This window comes from Leucoraja erinacea, chromosome 29 (assembly GCF_028641065.1).
Source record: "Leucoraja erinacea ecotype New England chromosome 29, Leri_hhj_1, whole genome shotgun sequence".
NCBI classification, from domain to species: domain Eukaryota; kingdom Metazoa; phylum Chordata; class Chondrichthyes; order Rajiformes; family Rajidae; genus Leucoraja; species Leucoraja erinaceus.
Genome location: NC_073405.1, coordinates 9,477,826 through 9,498,484, shown reverse-complemented (window position 1 = coordinate 9,498,484; position 20,659 = coordinate 9,477,826). Strand labels below are relative to the sequence as shown.

Sequence of the window (20,659 nt, the reverse complement as noted above, 5' to 3'; positions counted from 1 at the left end):
TGAGAAAAAATGTACAACTCCAGAATCAATAAATTTACCCCCTGGGTAGGTGAAATTTACCCCCTGGGGATAAATTTACCCCAGGTTGGGAACCTTTGGTATAGATCATTGTGCATAGCCAAAATAATGAGATAAAGCAAAAATAAATAAATCCGTTTTGACAAATAAAATCAGTGGTCAAATTTTGATCGATTTTGATCAAATGTTTATAGGTAGGCCCATTTTTAAAGCTGTAGTATTTTTTGCTACAATTCTGCACTTTATCGTAATTGTTCCTTTTGGTTTTAATATTGCAAACCTTCAAGGCCAAGTTTAAAAAAATAATTTGTTGAATTTTTTCCAGAAAAAATGTTGATTATTTTGATTGACATCTTGGAGCATTGTGAAAATAATCCTTGCATTCATTCATAACTCTTCTGTCAAAAAGTTATCCTGGGTGTGCTTGTACATCATTCACTGAAAGTAAGCATTTCTCCCCTGGCATCAGTCTGAAGAAGTCTCGAACCGAAACGTCACCCATTCCTTCTCTCCAGAGATGCTGCCTGCCCCGCTGAGTTACTTCAGCTGCCTGTCCCCGCTGAGTTACTCCAGCATTTTGTGTCCACTGAAAGTGAGCAATGAAAAAGCTAATGGCATGTTGGCCTTCATTGCGAGAGGATTTGAGTTTAGGAGCAAGGAGGTCTTACTGCATATGTACAGGGTCCTGGTGAGACCGCACCAGAAGTGTGCAATTTTAGTCTCCTAATTTGGGGAAGGACATTATTGCTATTGAGAGAGTGCAGTGTAGATTCACCAGGTTAATTCCTGGGATGGCAGAACGGACATATGATGAAAGAATGGATTGACTGGGCTTGTATTCACTGGAATTTAGAAGGATGAGTGGAGATCTTATAGAAACATATAAAATTCTTAAAAAGATTGGACAGGCTAGGTAAAATATTCCCGATGTTGGGGGAGTCCAGAACCAGGGGTCACAGTTTAAGAATAAGTGGTTGGCCCTTTAGGACTGAGATGAGGATTTTTTTTTTTTTACCCAGTGAGTTGTGAATATGTGGAATTCTCTGCCACAGAAGGCGGTGGAGGCCAATTCACTGGATGTTTTCAAGCGAGTTAGATTTAGCTCTTAGGGCTAAAATAAATCAAGTGATATGGGGAAAAAGCAGGCACAGGGGACTGATTTTAGATGATCATATTGAATGGGGGTGCTGTCTCGAAGGGCCAAATGGCCTTCTTCAGCACCTATTTTTCAATGTTTCTATCAACAGTAATTCAGTTTGGTGTCCCCACTTACATGAGAAACCATGGTTGTCCACACTGCCCAAGATACTCGAAATTAAACAGCATGAATACAAATTTAAAATTCCTTATTGATTTCATGAAATATACATATTAAGCTTCTAAAAAACAAATATATTTCATTATGGTTTCATAACTTTCAAATCTGGCCATCCATGTCACAGGTTGATACCCTTATTTAGGGAAACATCCATTTACAGGAATACAAATACTAGATATTTTAGTTCATTACTCATCTTACAGCAACAAAATATGAATAAACTGACAAGTTCCAAATGCAAGAATAATTAAAAACTAAAAGTAAATTAAAAAATCATTAGTGTGCAATAGCAATGTCAGAGCATTTGAGGACTACACATAATTTAATTTGCAGCTACTGAAGATCACTCCGAGATGACTTTTAAACTAAGTTTTATATAATATATCACGCTATTGGACACAAAACAACTTAGTTTATAGACACAAAATCTTTTGCAAGAGCTGCTTTAATTGGCAGTCAGTATTATGTTTCCGAACTAATTCTTCAATATTTAGAAAGCGTGCTTTTTAAATCTTTATGGTCACAATTAATAAACTGAGGTGAGAATTGGGCTCAGTAATTTCACAGCTTTGCCACAGAAATTAAAGTCCACAGCTGAAACATTAAACTAATCCATTCACTTACCCTTGAGTTCAACATCTTGCTGCTTTCCAGATCGATTCAGAGTGAAACTTGTTTTCATGGCTAACCTTCCCCCAAGCAATGCTTCATGTGACTGCATCTTCTTTTTTGTGTCTACATTAGCTGCTTCTAACAGAGTGAACATGCAGATAGTATTTGAAACAGGGTTGACCAAGATCTGAGAGTGCACTTAATAACCTATTATATAACCCGAAACAATTCAAGTGTAACATTATAATCTATTAAATATCTAGCTGCTTTAGTAAGAATGTTTAAGTATATTCTTTTAAGTAGGTGATAATGTATTTTACACATTGGGCTTCCATTTTGCAACACATTTATAAATGACATGCATCCAATTCCAAGACCTAAAATTACTGAGATGGAGCACAGAATCACATTGAGATCCTGCCTAAAAACAAAATCAAAGCCAGATCCAGTATAAATTATATTAGTAATGTTAAACTGAAACGGTTTCATAAGGTCAGGGGGTGATAAGTGATAGGATTGGTTTAGGCCATTCGGCTCATCAAGTCAACTCTGCCATTCAATCATGGCTGATCTATCTCTCCCTCCTAACCCCATCCTCCTGCATTCTCCCCACAACCTCTGACACCTGTACTAATCAAGAATCTACCTATCTCCACCTTAAAAATATCCACTGACTTGGCCTCCACAGCCTTCTGTGGCAAATAATTCCATAGATTCACCACTCTCTGACTAAAGAGATTTCTCCTCATCTCCTTCCTAAAAGAACATCCTTTAATTCTCTAGTCCTAGACTCTCCCAGTAGTGGAAACATCCTCTCCACATCCACTCTATCCAAGCCTTTCACTATTCTGTATGTTTCAATGAAGTCCCCCCTAAATTCCAGTGACTACAGGCCCAGTGCCGACAAACATTCATCATTGGTTAACCTACTCATTCCTGGGATCATTCTTGTAAACCTCCTCTGGACCCTCTCCAGAGCAAGCACATCCTTCCTCAGATATGGTGCCCAAAATTGCTCACAATATTCCAAATGCGGCCTTACCAGCACCGTATAGAGCTTCAGCATTACATCCCTGTTTTTGTATACAAGGCCTTTTGAAATAAATATTAGCATTGAGTTTGCTTTCTTTATTACGGATTCGACTTGCAGATTAACTTTTTTGAGAATCCTGCACCAGCACTCCCAAGTCCCTTTGCACCTTCGATTTTTGGATGCTCTCCCCATTTAGTAAATAGTTTAGGTCTTTATTCCTACTACCAAAATGCACGACTCCACACTTTGCTGCACTATATCCCATTTGCTACTTCTCTGCCCACTCTCCCAACCTGCCCAAGCCCTTCTACAGAGTCCCTGCTTTCTCTACACCACTTGCCCTTCCGCCTATTTTCGTATAATCCGCAAACTTGGCCACAAAGCCTTCAATCCCCTCGTCCAAATCATTAATATACAACTTGAAGAGTAGCGGATGTAGTGAAGAATGCTTCACACAAGCATTTTGATAAGTATATGCAGAGAATTGTGGAATGCGAATCAAGTGCAGACAATGCAGATTATGTTTACTTGGCATTATGTTTGGCACATACATTGTGGGCCAGAGGCACTGTTCTTGTGCTGCACTGTTCTATGTTTATCAGATTCAGATTCAGATTCAATTTTAATTGTCATTGTCAGTGTACAGTACAGAGACAACGAAATGCATTTAGCATCTCCCTTGAAGAGCGACATAGCAAACGATTTGAATAAAAAATAAATAATAAGTGCCCTGTACGTTGTTTAGTAAACAGCCGCCAGAAAAAAGCTGTTATTGCAAAGATATGCCTTTAAAATTTTGCCCTGCAAAACAGAAATAACCAGATTTGAACTGCTTTTTAATACAATAAATATTTATTTTTAATTTAAATCATGACGTCGGTGACTCCTGGAGGATATCAAACAACCCATTGTGCCTTCACCAGGTTAATTACCAGGATGGCGGGACTGACATATGATGAAAGAATGTGTCGACTGGGCTTGTATTCACTGCAATTTAGATGGATGAGAGGGGGTCATAGAAACATATTAAATTCTTAAAGGATTGGACAGGCTAGATGCAGGAAAAATGTCCCCGATGTTGGGGGTGTCCAGAACCAGGGATCAAAGTTTAAGAATGAGAGGTAGGCCTTTTAGGACTGAGTGAGGAAAAACTTCTTCACCCAGAGAGTTGTGAATCTGTGGAATTTTCTGCTGGATGTTTTCAGGAGAGCTAGATTAAGCTCTTGGGGCTAAAGGAATTAAGGGATATGGGGAGAAAGCAGGAAGGGGTACTGATTTAAGATGATCAGCCATAATTATACTGAATGGTGGTGCTGGCTCAAAGGGCCGAATGGCCTACTCCTGCACCTATTTCTCAATGTTTTCTATGGTTTTCAATGTTTTCAGTTTTAGGAACCCACTGAAGATAACTTGCTGATAAGTGCTAATCAAATCCCAAACACCAAGGTCCTGCAGCTGAATTTTATGCTGATATTGTAAAGTGCGCAAACTAGTTCTGCCCATAACATAGTTGGGAAAACAAAAACTGACCGCAGGCTATGAAGTCTCCAAAACCATCTGTCAAACCTGTCAAGGATTTGAATACAGCTTAACTATACACAAGTAAAATAGTCAGCAAATACAATAATCACTGCAAGCAGTAACGTTCAAAATATTTTAAAATGTATTTGGAGCTGCAAACATTTACCATATCCTTCAATAAGTAAACATGTATATTTTGTAGCACTCCTCATCACCCCTTACAGTTAATCCTTTAATTAAAAATGAATAGACCCATTGTTCTCACACCCAGATCCAAGCAGGTACATGGTCAGAAGACGGATTTCCCAGAGTAAGTGCTCAGGAATTGTGGCAAGTTAATGCTCCAGAGAGGAAAACAAAGGGCATTCACTACCAGAACAGGACAAAAATACTAATCAGCCTACAAGTTCATGATCTCTGTAATTGTACACAAATCCCAATTTTGTGAAATATTGTTGAGTTTGGCACAGCAGTAACTGCCAGCCATTGGTTTCACTTGTTTTAAGTGATTTTTCTGCCACAATAATGTTTTATATTCCTTTCCTTTTTCTGTTTTACTTTATCTGGAACCAAGTTGACTGAAGAAAAACAAAGTGCTAAAAACTCAGATGGGGCACAATTTGTGAAAAGAGAAGCAGTTTACGCTGACAACAATTGACTGAAGAAAGTGGAGGACTTATATGTTCTAAATAGACTAACTTAGTGGAGATGTTAACATCTTGGTCATTTTAATCAATATAATGTGATGCTGGCTGTTTTAGTTGGTGAGTGTGAAAATTTACCTATAGTAGTATTGACCAACAATGCACTTTAATTGGGAGAAACATTCTTAGTGTAAATTGGGGCAAGGCTATAGTGTAAAAGCTATCCACGTTTATATTAACCCCAACACTGGCTCCTTAGATTGTCAGTGGGCCAATAATCACTTCACACTTGACAATTCACTCGAGCTTAATTTATAAACTTGGCTCTAACACCTAAGATTTTGATCAATAACAGGTTGAACTTAACTATTCACTATCCTTAACTCTATGCATTTCAACTTGTCTGATGCCATATCCTCCCCCACCCAAAAACCATCACTCACTCATTCTAACCTTAGGCCATTTGTTGCTTCATCCATCTAAGATTTTGCAACCACTAAATTTATGTATTACAAAGTCCACTGGCCAGTCTCTTATCTTCTATCCTCTTTAAACTTCAGTTCACCCCAAACACCGCTATCCATATCTTACCTTCTCTTGCTGATATTTCATGGCTCAAACTTTCCAATTTAAATGTCTAATCCTTGTATTAAATTTCTTTTTCGACCTTGTCCAGCCCTTCAATTTTCTACAGCCTACTTAAAACCTCTCTACCTCATCGAACTTTGGTCTTTTTAAATCAGTTTCCTGTCTCCTCGTCATTTGGCTCCATCTTTGACTATCAAGCCTTAAATCAATCTGGATTTTTTTTCTCTCAATCTCTTCACTTCAATCTGCTCTGATAAAACCTTTCCCAAAATCCCACCTACTTGCATCAAATAATTATTCTTGTGTTACATCTCCATTAAATAATTTAGGATGCGTTCATACAAGGTTTGGAGCAAAATTTAATAGGAAGCCAAAGAGCAACTTTTTCCACTCAGAGGGTGGAGGAAGTTGTTGTGGATGGTAATAGCATTCAGGAGAGACTTGGACCGGTACACAGATTGGAAAATGTTTAGAGGTATATGGGTCAAATGCAGACAAATGGGACTAACTTAGATAGGGCATCTTGGTCGACATGGATGAGTTGAGTTGAAGGTCCTGTTTCCGTGCTGTATTACTGAGTTTATTTTAAGGCTTTATGCTAATAAGATTGTTCAAGAATAATGTGAATGACACAAGACAATTTAATTAAGTTATGTTCTTCCAACATCAAACCTGCAAAAGGCTCAGTGCAAAGGGTTTGCTATGAACAGACATTTGTTCACTTTACGGGAAGGCACCAGTTGAACCAAACTGAACCAAACAGTCAATGCTTTCAGGAGAAAAGGTTAGATCATACCATACCAGCTTGACGATAGACAGATAAATATCATGCAGTAACGTACGTTTTGGAGGTGATGGCATGCCATTGCTTTGGCTCCTCAACTTCTTTAAGGTGTTTACAGCCACATTTAGGTACACTGTTCTACTGGTACTTCGCTGATACACTGTACTTTCTTCACTCAAAGCCTGTAATTTCAAAATTAGTCAATTTCTCATAGCCATATAAACCTTATATTTAAATTGTATTTTTGAAGAAACAGCACGGATTTTCAATTTATACTTTGGAAAACTCTTGCATGATTAATAGCAGAACGATTCATATCCCCCAAGCAATGTTCATATTTATCATATTTTCAAAACCAGAAATAAGTCAGCAAAAATAAGACAATAGACAATAGGTGCAGGAGTAGGCCATTCGGCCCTTCGAGCCAGCACCGCCATTCAATGTGATCATGGCTGATCATCCCCAATCAGTACCCCATTCTTGCCTTCTGCCCATATCCCCTGACTGCTATTTTTTTTTAAATAGCCCTAACTAGCTCTCTCTTGAAAGCATCCAGAGAACCTGCCTCCACCTCCCTCTGAGGCAGAGAATCCCACAAAGATCATACACTACCTGATATTAAAAATAATGAAAAGATTGTATAACAATTTAAATCTGTAATGAAATGCTGGAATAACTCAATAGGTTAAGCAGCATCACTGGAAAACATGGATAGATGACGTTTCAGGTTGGTCCCTTTCAATGAACTGTGAATTAAACTGACAGATGAATTAAAAACTGTCCCAAAGCAGAGTCATCTTGCTTTAATTTTCTCTCGCCAAGTTATTTTAATCCCCCGCCCCTTTTCCTAACTATTTATGGCTTGGCACTATTCTTTTATCTCTTATACACACCTTGAGAATTTTTACTAGTCAAAGAGACCAGATGAAGGCTAATTGATTTTATTCTCATAGAACCAAATCTTTCTCTTCGCACATGCTGTTCCACAGAGGTATATTTTTAGGTCTTATGCTGTGAGCAAATGATAATTGCTAATTAAATATAATTAATCACTGGTTCAAAGGGCAACTAACTGATAGCACAAGTAGCATTACAACAGATTTTGCTTGGCATGCAATCCTTTAAAAAAAAAGTGTCACATTTCAAATGCTTGGAGATCTCCATTGGGTTTCACCAACCAGAAAATCTTAAATGATTTCACCATAGAAATTAAATGTCATACCTTGTCAAAGGCCATTTGTTCGGATGTACAGAATTTCAAGCATTCATCGATGAAGACATTCAAATACCGTTGCCTCACGTTAGTTGGAACTTTTGACCCATATTCTGTAGGAATGGTGGGTCTCTTCAAGCTTGACTTATTTGGGGGGGGGGGGGGGGGGGGGGGACAAAGGGAAAGGGTTGGGAAGTACAGGAAATAGTTTTGTTTAATTCCTCGTGTTTTTTTAATTTTTTAATGTGTACAATAAATGTCTCATATAGCATAAATCAACACACCACAATTTTGATCCTAATGTAGGCAGAAATCCACACAATACGATTTTGATACTAATGCAAATGCTGCACTATAACTAGAACACTTCCTTAAGAAAATAATCTTCCATATAGACTACATCGGTCAGCTTTCTAAACTGGCTTCAACATGTTGTGTAGTTCATTTGCAAGTTGTTACTAGTACACAATTTACATCAGCTGGCATTTATATATTACTTATCCAATATAGAGAAGCTAAGGGTTTTTAAATAAGAGCATGAATGGTAGGCATTTTGTTATCTTGCGTTTACAGCAAGATAATTTCAAGTTGTTAATAAATATTTGATTTATTGAAGGTGAAAGCATCAAATGAACAAGGCAACATTAAGAAAAAAACCTGAACAGAAAATCCCTCTATCAGCAGGAATGGAAGGAAGTACACACCGAATTGAATACTGCAATAACATGTAAAACAACTGCTCATTAGGTACTGTGACTATCACACAATCTTCTGGAAGCTCATGATTTGGAGTTTGCATGTTCTCCCTGTGACCCCGTGGGTTTCCTCCCACACCTCAAAGATGTGTGGGTTTGTAGGTTTTCAGTTGCTATAGATTCTGAAAGTGGGACAACATGGAATTAATGTGAACAGGTGACGGTCGGCATAAACTTAGTGGCCCAAAAGGCCTCTTTCCATGTTGTATCTTTCAATCAATTTAATCGATAGTATAAAATGATCAAAGCTTCCATCTTAGTTATGTTATGCTAACAATGTTACGTGAGATGTTGAGTACTGATTCAGAAGGTGTGGCAATACTCTAACCAATAATTTGGCATGAAACATCCAAATGCAATCTTGTAAATACATTGCTTAAAAATAAATACATCAACTCAAATTTAACTGATACAGTATGGGTGATTGAATAACACAAGGTAAGGGGATGGGAAAGTAATTTGATTTATTTACAATCATTTGATAACCAATACCACTTCAAGTGACCAATGTTTCATTCTAATTGAAAATAAATATTCTGATCAAAATTGTTCATCCCATCCGGAAATTAAAAATATACCCAAGTACAAGCTCCAAAAGTAACAACTCAATTTTCCGCTCCTAAAGAATATTTTAACCTAACAATGCCTACTTGTTATTGTGGCTCAAAACAACACAAATTAAAATATCATGGATCTAAGCCAAAGTCTATGAATCTGTAATCTAGCGTGAAAGACCAGTGCAGTCTTGATGAAGTGCTGTGCTGGTGAGAGCTGCCTTTCCACTAACATTAGAACCATAAATAATGGGTTTTTTCCCCCAACCACCGCAAAAAACACTCATTTTACTGGGGCTTAGTAAAATGTTGCTAAATTCAAATTGCTACCACTTTTACCTCAAACCATTACATTTCAAACAATTTATTGGTTGCCAACTAATTTGAAATGCCCTGCAAGTGTGAAAATTAAATACCGGTAAACATTTTTTCCCTTTTGTAATTTACATCGATATAAAATCTTCTACTTGTAAGAGAAGAAAAGTTAGGTAGAAGAAATTGGGAAATCGCTTTTTCAGGACCCCCGACTTGCAATTTCTTTCGAGTAGATAGAATCAGAATGTTCATTCTGCAGGAAGCACTAGATTAAAACTTGGAATATATCAAACAATTTCTAAATGACATTAAGGTCAGAAAACAGAAACAAATTGGCATTAATTGAAGATAGACACAAAATACTGGAGTAACTCAGCGGGTCAGGTCGCATCTCTGGAGGAAAGGAATATTCTATTCCTGTTCTCCAGAGACGCTGTCTGACCCGCTGAGTTACTCCAGTATTTTGTGTCTATCTTCGGTGTAAACCAACATCTGCAGTTCCTTCCAACATACCTTGGCATTAATTGTGTTTATGTGTGTTCAATTAATATCTGCAGAACATTTCAATTTTTAAAAGTCTCACCTCAGGATGGATACACCAATGGTTGATGTGCACATTGAAATGTCATTTTGTTCAAGAAAGGTTGAACAGCTATTCCAAAGTTGGAATCATGGCACATTGAACCAGTAGTAACATTCAAATACACACTCAATTCTGACCCTTTATGGAAAATTCATTTTGTCAAAACATCAATGGAACTACAAAAATAACTATAACAAATGTTGCAACAATTCTATCAAGCTGCACTGGATGAATAAAAGCCACAAGATGCTCAAGGTTACTACACAAGTAAAAGAGGACATTAAATGTCAAGTATAAGAATTAGTTTCACTGTTTTAGCTTAAGACTCTTACAAATACTTCGGCATCCTCTACAAAATGCACTTCCAACAGGTTAACTGTCATTGCCTATTAACCTAAACTTCATTTTACATATAAATTGAAGTAAGAAACCACATGACAATATCATTTTTCTTGACAATTACCATTTGGACTGGATTTGGTAAGGAAACTCAATTTATCCTCCTGGAATTGACTGACATAATTCCTATATATTATAGGCCTATTCATGTTGGGCCCGGCCAATTAGGCTCTCCTTTCTTGCAGAAAGCCCACATCTCACTTACTTCATAGAGCCAAAAAGCCTTCAATGTCTCCACGTCTTTGCTGCTGTGCAGTTTCACAAATGCTAACTAGATCACAGGCTGTGGAAATTAAGGCCACCAACAGACAACTCTTGTAGCTCTTTGATAACTCATGCCATCAAGAGGTCTTTCCCAATGCTTCTCAAAGTCTACAATCAGAGACATTTGGAAACAGTTGAGACATTTTTTTTTTTTTAAAGTAGCAAATCAATTAAAAGCACGTTAAACTTATGAACATTAAAAAAAAAAACACATTAATTAGTAAGGATAAATGTATTTCCTTCACTTTGCTTTTTAAAGTTAAGGTCAATGTTTTTCAACTAAACAGGGCTGCTCTAAATGCACCAGCTTTGCCTGGCATTATGCTGCGGCATCATCCTCATCATTGTTGTAAACATCAACGGGCCTGGTGCCTTTTACAATGCTATGTACGACAGTGATCGCAACTTCTACTGAAATGTGGATGGCCATTTGCTCGCTAGGAGCTCATTCGCCCTTTGATAGGTCTTGTTTTTGGTCCTGCTGGAGGTCCACAGCCCCCTCCTCACCTGGCCGACTATCCGACCATGGAGCAGGTAGCACGGGATTACATGGTACCCATGGCGGTGGGAACTCCCCCTGACCTGAATCAGGTGCCAGACATGAAATGTATCAGGTCCTTCAGCACAGGGGGGGGGGGGGGGGGGGGGGGGGGGGGGGGGGGGGGGGGAGCTAGGATTAAGGAATGTGAATGTGACATTTCAATCTAATTGCTGCAAGTGAACCAGAATCAGGAGCGCCACTGACAAATACATTACAATACTCTAAATAATTCACCATTTCAGGCATGTATGTAGGCCAGAGAAAAAGATTTACCTTTAAAGTTGGAGTATGAGCTATCCTCTTCTGTGCAAAAGTTGTTACAGTTTTTGATGCCATGCCAATGGCAGTTTGAGGTTTTAAACCAATTCTGCTGCTTCTTGGGCTGTTAGGACATGCAGTTCTTTTTATTGGCTCTGTGTTCTGCTTCATAGGGGCTAAAGGATAAAAAAAGAGTAAGAACACAAAACTTCAAACAACAAATATCTATATATTATTAATGCTTAACATCTGTTTAAGATCAAAAGCATTTGCATGGGATTGGGTAAACCTAATATAGACAAAGATGAAACTTTTAACTAGCAGTAAATTTAACCGTAAGAAAGATGCTGGTAGGAACTCTAAAGTGGCTTTGGGGGTTGAGGGGGAGGGGGGGGGGGGGGGGAAGAAGAAGAGAATCAAATCCTTGAGGAAATGCATCAGAATTCCTGCTCCCAATTCTTTATACCATGTTACCAATGAGTAATGTTAGTTTAGGTCAAAGGAGGATGTACTGCTTCCTTCAAAAACAATGTCTTTCACTGTCCAGACACACATTTTAAATTGACGCTTTGAATTGGCACTCAAGCTGTACCGACACAGTTGATTGAGCCTTTTAACCATTTAACGAGATCTCTCAACATTCTTTCCCAACAAAAATGAATCAACCTCAAATTTTAAATTGCCTCCCATCAATAGCTTTTGTATGTGCAATGAGGGGTGAGAAGTAGGAAATTGGACATTTCTACCAATCTTAAGAGATCCATACTTGAGTGACAGGAATTTTTTTTTCTTTTAATTGCCAACAAAGCAAAAGAATCTTATAGTTTTGTGATTTCAGTCATACACAAGGGGAAATTTGCACCTACGGGACTGATGTGAGATGATAGTTGAGTCAATACCATTCAACATTTTTTTTAGGTTGACAATCCTAACTAACCACAGAATTATTTTTCAGCAACACTAACATACTACAGCATGGAGTGATAAAATGAGTATATAATGCATATTTGACTTCAAAATTTGTGAAGCTATGAATTTTTATGTGTTGAGTTTTAAGTTACTTTTCATTTCACCCGAGACAAAACACTGCGTCATACTTATAATTGCTGTCTTCTTTAGAAAGGAGAGACATTCAAAACTGGCATCAGACCCAAATGACATAAAATTAGACCCAAAGATACAGTACATATACAACGATCACGGGTCACAACTATTCCCAGGAACAAAAAGGAATACTGCTGAATTAACAATGTTATATTCAGAGTTATATACAAATAGAAAGGACTGCTTACATTGATTATCTGGTGATGTCGTCTCTGGTTTTGGCATATGTGCAACTCTCTTCTTCAGTCCTTGTTTGACGAAAGATACACTGACTGATTTTTCTACTTCTGCATGCTGTGCAGCTTGTTGATGTGCCATCAGACCCCGCTGATAACAAACCTCTTGGGCAGTAAATCTACGAAAAGGACGGATAACTGGTTTGGCAGGTTCTAGCTGTGGAAAAATAATTTAAGTTATTACCTGCATATGCATAAGGAGAGCCTACAACCATCTCCCAAAGGCCAGTCCCAGATAATAGGTTGAGGTTTAAAATAATTTAAAATCTCTTTAAATCATGTTTTAAAGATCTACTGCGCTATTATACTCCTGAAGTGGCTGTCTAAAGAAACTCATTCATTGCTGGATTTTAGCATAAATAGAAAAGTCGAGTACCACAAAGCCACAAGTTAAATCATACTGTGGCAACCTGCTTTAAACTTACAGCATGCTGTCTATTTCAACCAACAGGCCCACATAGTTGCTTGTGTTCAACCTTCACCGAAACCCTGTTACCTTCCGGCTACCTTTCGTAAATTTGATCCCCCCACCAAGTGAACAGCACCTCAAATTCCTCGTGGGTTGCTTGCAACCCAACAGTAAAAACATTCAAGGACACAATCTGATCAGTCTGAAGAAAGAAGGACACAATCTGATCAGTCCCGACCCAAAACGTCACCTATGCTCCCCAGAGATGCTGCTTGACCAGCTGACTCCCTCCAGCATTTTGTATCCTTTTTTTTTGTTAAACCAGCATCTGCAGTTCCTCATTACTACAGTATTACAAACATTGAACTCTTCAATTTTAAGTAATATCCTCCTAACCCCTCGGTCTTGTGCCCACCCCCCCCCCTGTGCACATCCATTTCTTAAACTCCCCTTCTCTGCTACACTGCCACTCTTGCCCCTCTCCCGTATCCACCCCCCCCCCCCCCCCCCAATTCTCCTTCCACATTTCTCCCTGCCTCTGGATTAACATTTAACTCCCCTTCTCTGCTTACCTGCCACCCTCCGTCTTCTTTTCATCGCTAGCCTTTGCCACTTACATCACCCATCTGGCAATCCAACTCCCCTCACCTGTATCCACCTATCACTTGCCAGGCTTTGTCCCCCCCCACAACTACAATCAGCCTGAAAACAAGTCACCTATCCATTTCCCCCACGGACACTGCCTGGCCTGCTGAATTAGTCTAGCACTGTGCTCATGATTCCAGCATCTGCAGTGCCTTTGGTCTCTGTTACTATGGGAACTACCTTGGAGCTGTCCTTTAATCTGCTAACTTCCTATAGCAATGAGAGTATCTAAAAAAAAAAGACATTAAGGGGTTGTTGATTTCTGATCCTGTGCTATTGCAGCTACATAAACCAAAACTGATTAGATGGTGGAATAGAGACATGCCTTTTCTTATTCTGTGCTTTATAATTTAACATGGAAGATCACCATTGAGAGAGCTCTTGTATGGCAGGGCCATCTGCCTCTGCCTGGCAACTTGGTTAAGGACCAATTTAAATATTTATTTGCTACAGCTGAGGTATCCTGATTATCATAGAAATAACACTGGTTGCAGCCCTTTATCTCTCAACTACAATCTTGTTTGGAGCCTTGATGTCTCAGGCCTGCAGAGCCAACTACTGTCACCCAAGGTCTTTCTGCACATATATTGTTCCTTATCGTTATTGAGGCAGTTCCATTGATACAATTCTCACACGGTGGCCACCTCGTAAACTTAACTAAAAAACAGCAAGTGTATATTGCTGCTGTGTATGATCACTGGTTAACTTTGTGCTTAACTGCACCTCAAAACAGGGAATATCCACAACAGACGCAATAACAATGATATTTGCTACAAATTATTTCCTCTGCATAAAATGTTCTATATTGGTTAAAGGGTACTTGGGCAGTAAAAGCATACAGCAAAATTGCTAAATGCACGTATCGACTTTTAAATGAATCAAATCTTTACTTCAGTACAAGGCGAATAAATGAAGGAATCTAATTCTCTAAAGAGTCTTTGGCTCTAATCTAAATCAGTAAAGTACAAGAGAAAGTGGGATTCCTCATTGCTTCACTTACATTTTCTTGCTTTGAAATGTGTGAAATTCTTCTTTTCTGTCCTGGGAATAGTGTAGTTAAATTAGATTCATTTTCTTCTTTACTTTCCAGTACCATCTGTTTTTGTGAAGAAAAAGAAAAAAAATCTTTATAAACAATTTGTAAGTCAGGGAAAGACATTTTTTTGTATCTTGTATTAAGATGACTAGGTAATTTCCTGCACACATTAAAAATAAAATTGGAAAATTATATTTTAAAAAGTGGCTCAGTAATACAGAGAAAGTACCTCCTCCCACCATGATGTTCATTACGTTAATGCGGAAAATTGCACGGAGATTAAACTCAGCCAATAAATTAAGGTTTTATTAATACTTAATTTATAGTTATAAACAGCATTTTTTTCATCAGCTGCCCACAGTTTGTAGACTGGAGGATAAAATCTGCTAAAAATCAAAGCAAAATATGTTAAAATGGTATAATCAAACCGATATACAAAATGCTAAAAATGTTCAATTCATCCAACAACTATGGAGGAGAAATGACTAGATATAAAGTGTGCCCTTGATCAGTCACTTTCTGCAGCACAGCAGCAGGAATATGGCATTTGGAAGGAGGAATGCAGGTTGATGCAAGCGAATCAACTTTTCAAATAAGGATGAACTCAGAATGCGGGAATTTGAGGAAGTTAGACACAAAGTGCTGGAGTAAAAAGGCAGCAGCTCTGGAGAACAGGTGCAGGCGACATTTCCGGCAGGCCTGGAAGTCTGATTCTATGTTGCACAGGAGTTTTTTTACCCTACATCTCTTAGGAAGAGAGTTGCCTAAAGAATGTTTGCACCAAATGAGATCATAAATGAAAGTATTGGAAGGTTGTGCTGGGACTGCAGCTGTTCATCACCTTCATAAATAATTTATTTGTGCATACTAATAGAAGCAATCACATGGGCTTCAACGGCAAAGGATGTACAAGAAGACTGAACATTTGCATACAAATTAAGGTGTTCAAGTTATTTTGTTGGAAATTAGTCTGTGCTTAGATCTCCTTTAGTGTGGTTAAATGCAACAAAATAACAAGCATTCTCGATTAGTACACAGGTAACAGGGGTTATGTGGAGAAGGCAGGAGAATGGGGTTTGAGAGGGAAAGATGCATCGGCCATGATTGGCCATGATTGAATGGCGCAGTAGACTTGATGGGCCGACTGGCCTAAATCTGCTCCTACAACTTAACTTATTTGTATGCAGAGCAAAATATCTACTAAGGTTATGGGCAGGGGACAAACATGGAACATCAAAATCTTGGTTATGAAAGTTTGAGTGATCAGACTTTAGGAATAGTGAAGAAGGAAAAGGAAAATGATTAAATACATGAAACCCAAGTTTCAAATGGTCACATTTTGTGCTCACCCTCGCACTTGCTAATCAACCAGGAGAGGGTGGGACCTTTCGGATGAGATTATCAAACCATGCAATGTACAATTCCTTGAATTCTTTATGCAGGGAACTGAGAGAAAGTAAAAACAATCAAAAAGATAAACTTTTAGGATGACTGGGAATGGAAGATACAAATTAGTGTAGTTTCCGAATGTCTATGCGAATATTTCAAGGCATCAAAAAGTGGGTCTTATCCTACTTAATTTTGAATGTTGATATTCAAATTAGTCAGCTTTAGTTTATCCCATTATCATAAAATGATGAAAAAAAACACAATTTTGTTGGACTTCCTGGTCTAGCTCTGACTATATATAAAGCGGCAGGTTCTAAATGGAATCATGAAGCAGAAAATTAAAATAACATTTTATTTTGCATCCATATGATTTGGAGTTACTGCTTTAATGCTTTAAATACTTGACATTACTTGCGTTGATTCCTAGGGTTCATTTTTATACATTTTGGTTTCACCATGTAGATATTACAGCAGTGTTTATACATAGTCCCCCCATTTCAGGGCACCATAACATTTGGGATACAGCAATGTCATGTCAATAGAAGGAGTCATGTTTAGCATTCTGTTGCATAATAGAAAATAGACAATAGGTGCATGAGTAAGCCATTTGGTCCTTCGAGCCAACAACACCATTCAATGTGATTATGGCTGATCATCTCCAATCAGTGCCCCTTTCCTGCCTTCTCCCCATATCCCCTGATTCCGCTATCTTTAAGAAGCCTATCTAGCTCTCTCTTGAAAGTATTCAGAGAACCGGCCTCCACCGCCCTCTGAGACAGAGAATTCCACAGAATCACAACTCTCTGGGTGAAAAAGTGTTTCCTCATCTCTGTTCTAAATGGCTTGCCCCTTATTCTTAAATAGTGGACCCTGGTTCTGGACCCCCAACATCGGGAATATGTTTCCTGCCTCTAGCATGTCCAAACCCTTAATAATCTTATATGTTTCAATAAGAACCCCTCTCATCCTTCCAAACTCAAGAGTAGACAAGCCCAGCCGCTCCATTCTCTCAGCATATGACAGTCCCGCCATCCCGAGAATTAACTTTGTAAACCTATGCTGCACCCCGTCAATAGCAATAATAAACTTTGCATGCAATGACTGCTCGAGTCTGCGATTCATGGACATCACCAGTTGCTGGGTGTTTTCTCTGGTGATGTTCTGCCAGGCCTGTATTGCAGCCATCTTTAGCTTAGGCTTGTTTTGGGGGCTAGTCCCCTTCAGTTTTCTCCTCAGCTTAAAAGGCATGCTCAATTGGGTTCAGAATGGGTGATTGATTTGGCCACTAAAGAATTGACCATTTTTTAGCTTTGCGTTTGTTGCTTTAGCAGTATGTTTGAGATCATTGTCTTGCTGTAGAATGAACCGCCGGCCAATGAGTTTTGAGGCGGTTGCTTGAACTTGAGCAGATAGAATGTGTCTATACACCAGAATTCAATATGCTACTACCATCAGCAGTTGTATCATCAATGAAGATATTGATACTGGCTCAATGAAGTGAGCCAGTACCTTCAGCAGCCATACATGCCCAGGCCATAACATCCCCACCACTGTTTCACAGATGAGGTGGTATGCTTTTGATCTTGGGCAGTTCCGTCTCTCCTCCATACTTTGCTCTTGCCATCACTCTGATAAGTTAATCTTCATCTCATCTGTCCACAAGACCTTTTTCCAAAACTGTGGTTGCTCTTTAAGTACTTGGCAAACTGTGAGTTTGCATATTGTAGTGCAGCCTCTGTATTTCTGTTCATGAAGTCTTCTGCGGACAGTGGTCATTGACAAATCTACACCTGACTACTGAAAAGTGTTTCTGATCTGTCAGACAAGTGTTTATGGATTTTTCTTTACTTTAGAGATAATTCTTCTGTCATCAGCTGTGGAGGTCTTCCTTGGCCTGCCAGTCCCTTTGCAATTAGTAAGCTCACCAGTGCTCTCTAATTCTTAATGATGTTCCAAACAGTTGATTTTGGTAAGCCTAAGGTTTGCCTGATGTCTCTACCAGTATATTCTTGTTTCTCAGTCTCATAATGGCTTCTTTGACTTTCATTGGCACAACTTTGGCCCTCATGTTGATAAACAGCAATACAAGTTTCCAAAGGTGATGGAAAGACTAGGTGCTGGGAGCTCTCTTTTACCTGCATTAGGGAGGCATTTAAACACGCCTGAGCAATTACAAACACCTGGGAAGCCATGTGTCCGAAACATTATGGTGCCCTGAAATGGAGGACTATGTATAAACACAGCTGTAATTTTCTACTTGGTGAAACCAAAATGTATAAAAATACCCTTTAATAAAATCTGACAATGTGCACTTTAACCACATGTGATTTTTTTTCTTTTACAAATCTCAAATTGTGCAGTACAGAGGCAAATAAATAAATGATGGGTCTTTGTCCCAAACATCATGAAGGGCACTGTAGTATGAGCTTCTAGGTTTCCTGCTGGCAATTCCTGTTTGGCTGTTTTCCGTAAAAAATCAGAAAATAACACACACTCTGAAGATTGATTAACAAGGTGGCTTGGTGATGCTCATCTTAAGTCATGACTTTCCTCTAACCCTTGTTCACGCAGAAGAAGAATAACACTGGAAATGCTCAGTGCACCAACGAGTATTTTTCTATAATTATACACAGGTAAAGCAACAATGTATGAAAATGATCTGAAGTAATCATCCCTTGGGGCAGACCAATCCTCCTCGTGTTTTAGCTTAATTACCAATTATGTCATGGAGTGTGAGGTATAGAGAGCAATGAATCCTTGGGGGAGATGGGAAGAAATAAAAATAGCTTGCTATTAGCTCCATAATTTTATCATATCTCCTCCCAGTTACATTCCTCCAGAGACAAACTCAACACCTATTTGCAAGAAGCTTGAGACTCAACATTGTCCCATTGGGAGGCCCAAAGTGCTTTCCCTTTCATTTACTCAAATTACTGAAAAACAACAGATCACTAAAGACCTCCAGAGAGAACAGCGAAAAAAAAAAGACATCACAAATGTACCCATTGGATATGGTGCCAAGATGTTGTTGAGTAGCTGAACAACTCTTGCTTATAAAATACTGTGTTTAAAGTGGATAAATGTGTTGATCAGACATATCACTTTGTCCTACATAGTAATTGAGGATAATTACTGTATCTTGACAATCAATGGCATTACCACCATATTCCCTCTTATCAACATTCTTGAGCTAAATATTAAATGGAAACAGAACTGAACCTGGCACTTAAATGGCATGGCTGGCAGAGAACATCAGATTCTGTCGTGAATATGAAAATGAACATTGGTGGTCATTTTCCAATTTTCCCCATGTTCTTTAGACTCTGGATACGTTCCTGTGGACTGGAAGGTAGCTAATGTAACTCCACTTTTTAAGAAAGGAGGGAGAATTAAAACGGGGAATTATAGACCAGTTAGCCTTACATCGGTAGTGGGGAAGATGCTCGAGTCGATTATTAAAGATGTTATAGCAGTGCATTTGGAAAGCATTGACAGGATCGGTCAAAGTCAACATGGATTTATGAAGGGGAAAGCATGCTTGACTAATCTGGAAATTTTTTGATGATGTAACAGATAGAATGGATAAGGGAGAGCCAGTAGATGAGAGGCATCTGGACTTTGACAAGGTCCCACACAAGGGATTAGTGCAAAATTTGAGAACTTGGTATTGGGGGGTAGGGTATTGACATGGATAGAGAACTGGTTGGCAGACAGGAAGCAAAGAGTAGGAATTAACGGGGCCTTTTCAGAATGGCAGGCAGTGACTAGTGGGGAAGGCTTGGTGCTGGGATCCCAGTTATTTATAATATATATTAACGATTTAGATTTAGACAAGGGAATTAAATGTAACATCTCCAAGTTTGTGGGTGAAATAAAGCTGGATGGCAGTGTGAGCTGTGAGGAGGATCCTATGAGGCTGCAGGGTGACTTGGATAGGTCGGGCGAATGGGCAGATGCATGGCAGATGCAGTATAATGTGGATAAATGTGAGGTTATCCACTTTGGTGACAGATTATAATCTGAATTGTGTCAAATCAGGAAAAGGGGAGGTGCAACAAGACCTGGGCGTGCTTGTACATCAGTCACTGAAAGTAAGCATGCAGACACAGCAGGCAGTAAAGAAAGCTAATGGCATGTTGGCCTTCATTGCGAGAGGATTTGAGTTTAGAAGCAAGGAGGTCCTACTGCAGAAGTACAGGGCCCTGGTGAGACCACACCTGGAATATTGTGTGCAATTTTGGTCTCCTACTTTGAGGAAAGACTTTATTGCTATTGATGGAGTGCAGCGTAGCGTGCAGGTTAATTCTAGGGATGGCAGGACTGACATATGATGAAAGAATGGGTCGACTGAGCTTGTGTTCATTGGAATTTAGAAGGATGAGATGATATCTTATGGAAACATATAAAATTCGTAAAGGATTGGACATACTAGATGCAGGG

At 38.8% G+C, this 20,659-nt stretch overlaps 1 protein-coding gene across 1 annotated transcript in view; it reads right to left on the bottom strand.

Annotated features, from left to right (window-relative positions):
- The window catches only part of rexo1 (REX1, RNA exonuclease 1 homolog), a 63,374-nt gene that overhangs the window by 17,049 nt on the left and 25,666 nt on the right, over nt 1-20,659 (bottom strand). Inside the window, exons 3-8 of the mRNA XM_055658550.1 lie at nt 14,795-14,890; nt 12,693-12,897; nt 11,416-11,576; nt 7,741-7,875; nt 6,577-6,700; nt 1,961-2,086 (exon numbers count right to left, since the gene is read on the bottom strand). Coding sequence (XP_055514525.1) covers nt 1,961-2,086; nt 6,577-6,700; nt 7,741-7,875; nt 11,416-11,576; nt 12,693-12,897; nt 14,795-14,890 — 847 coding nt within the window. The remainder of the gene's footprint in view (nt 1-1,960; nt 2,087-6,576; nt 6,701-7,740; nt 7,876-11,415; nt 11,577-12,692; nt 12,898-14,794; nt 14,891-20,659) is intronic.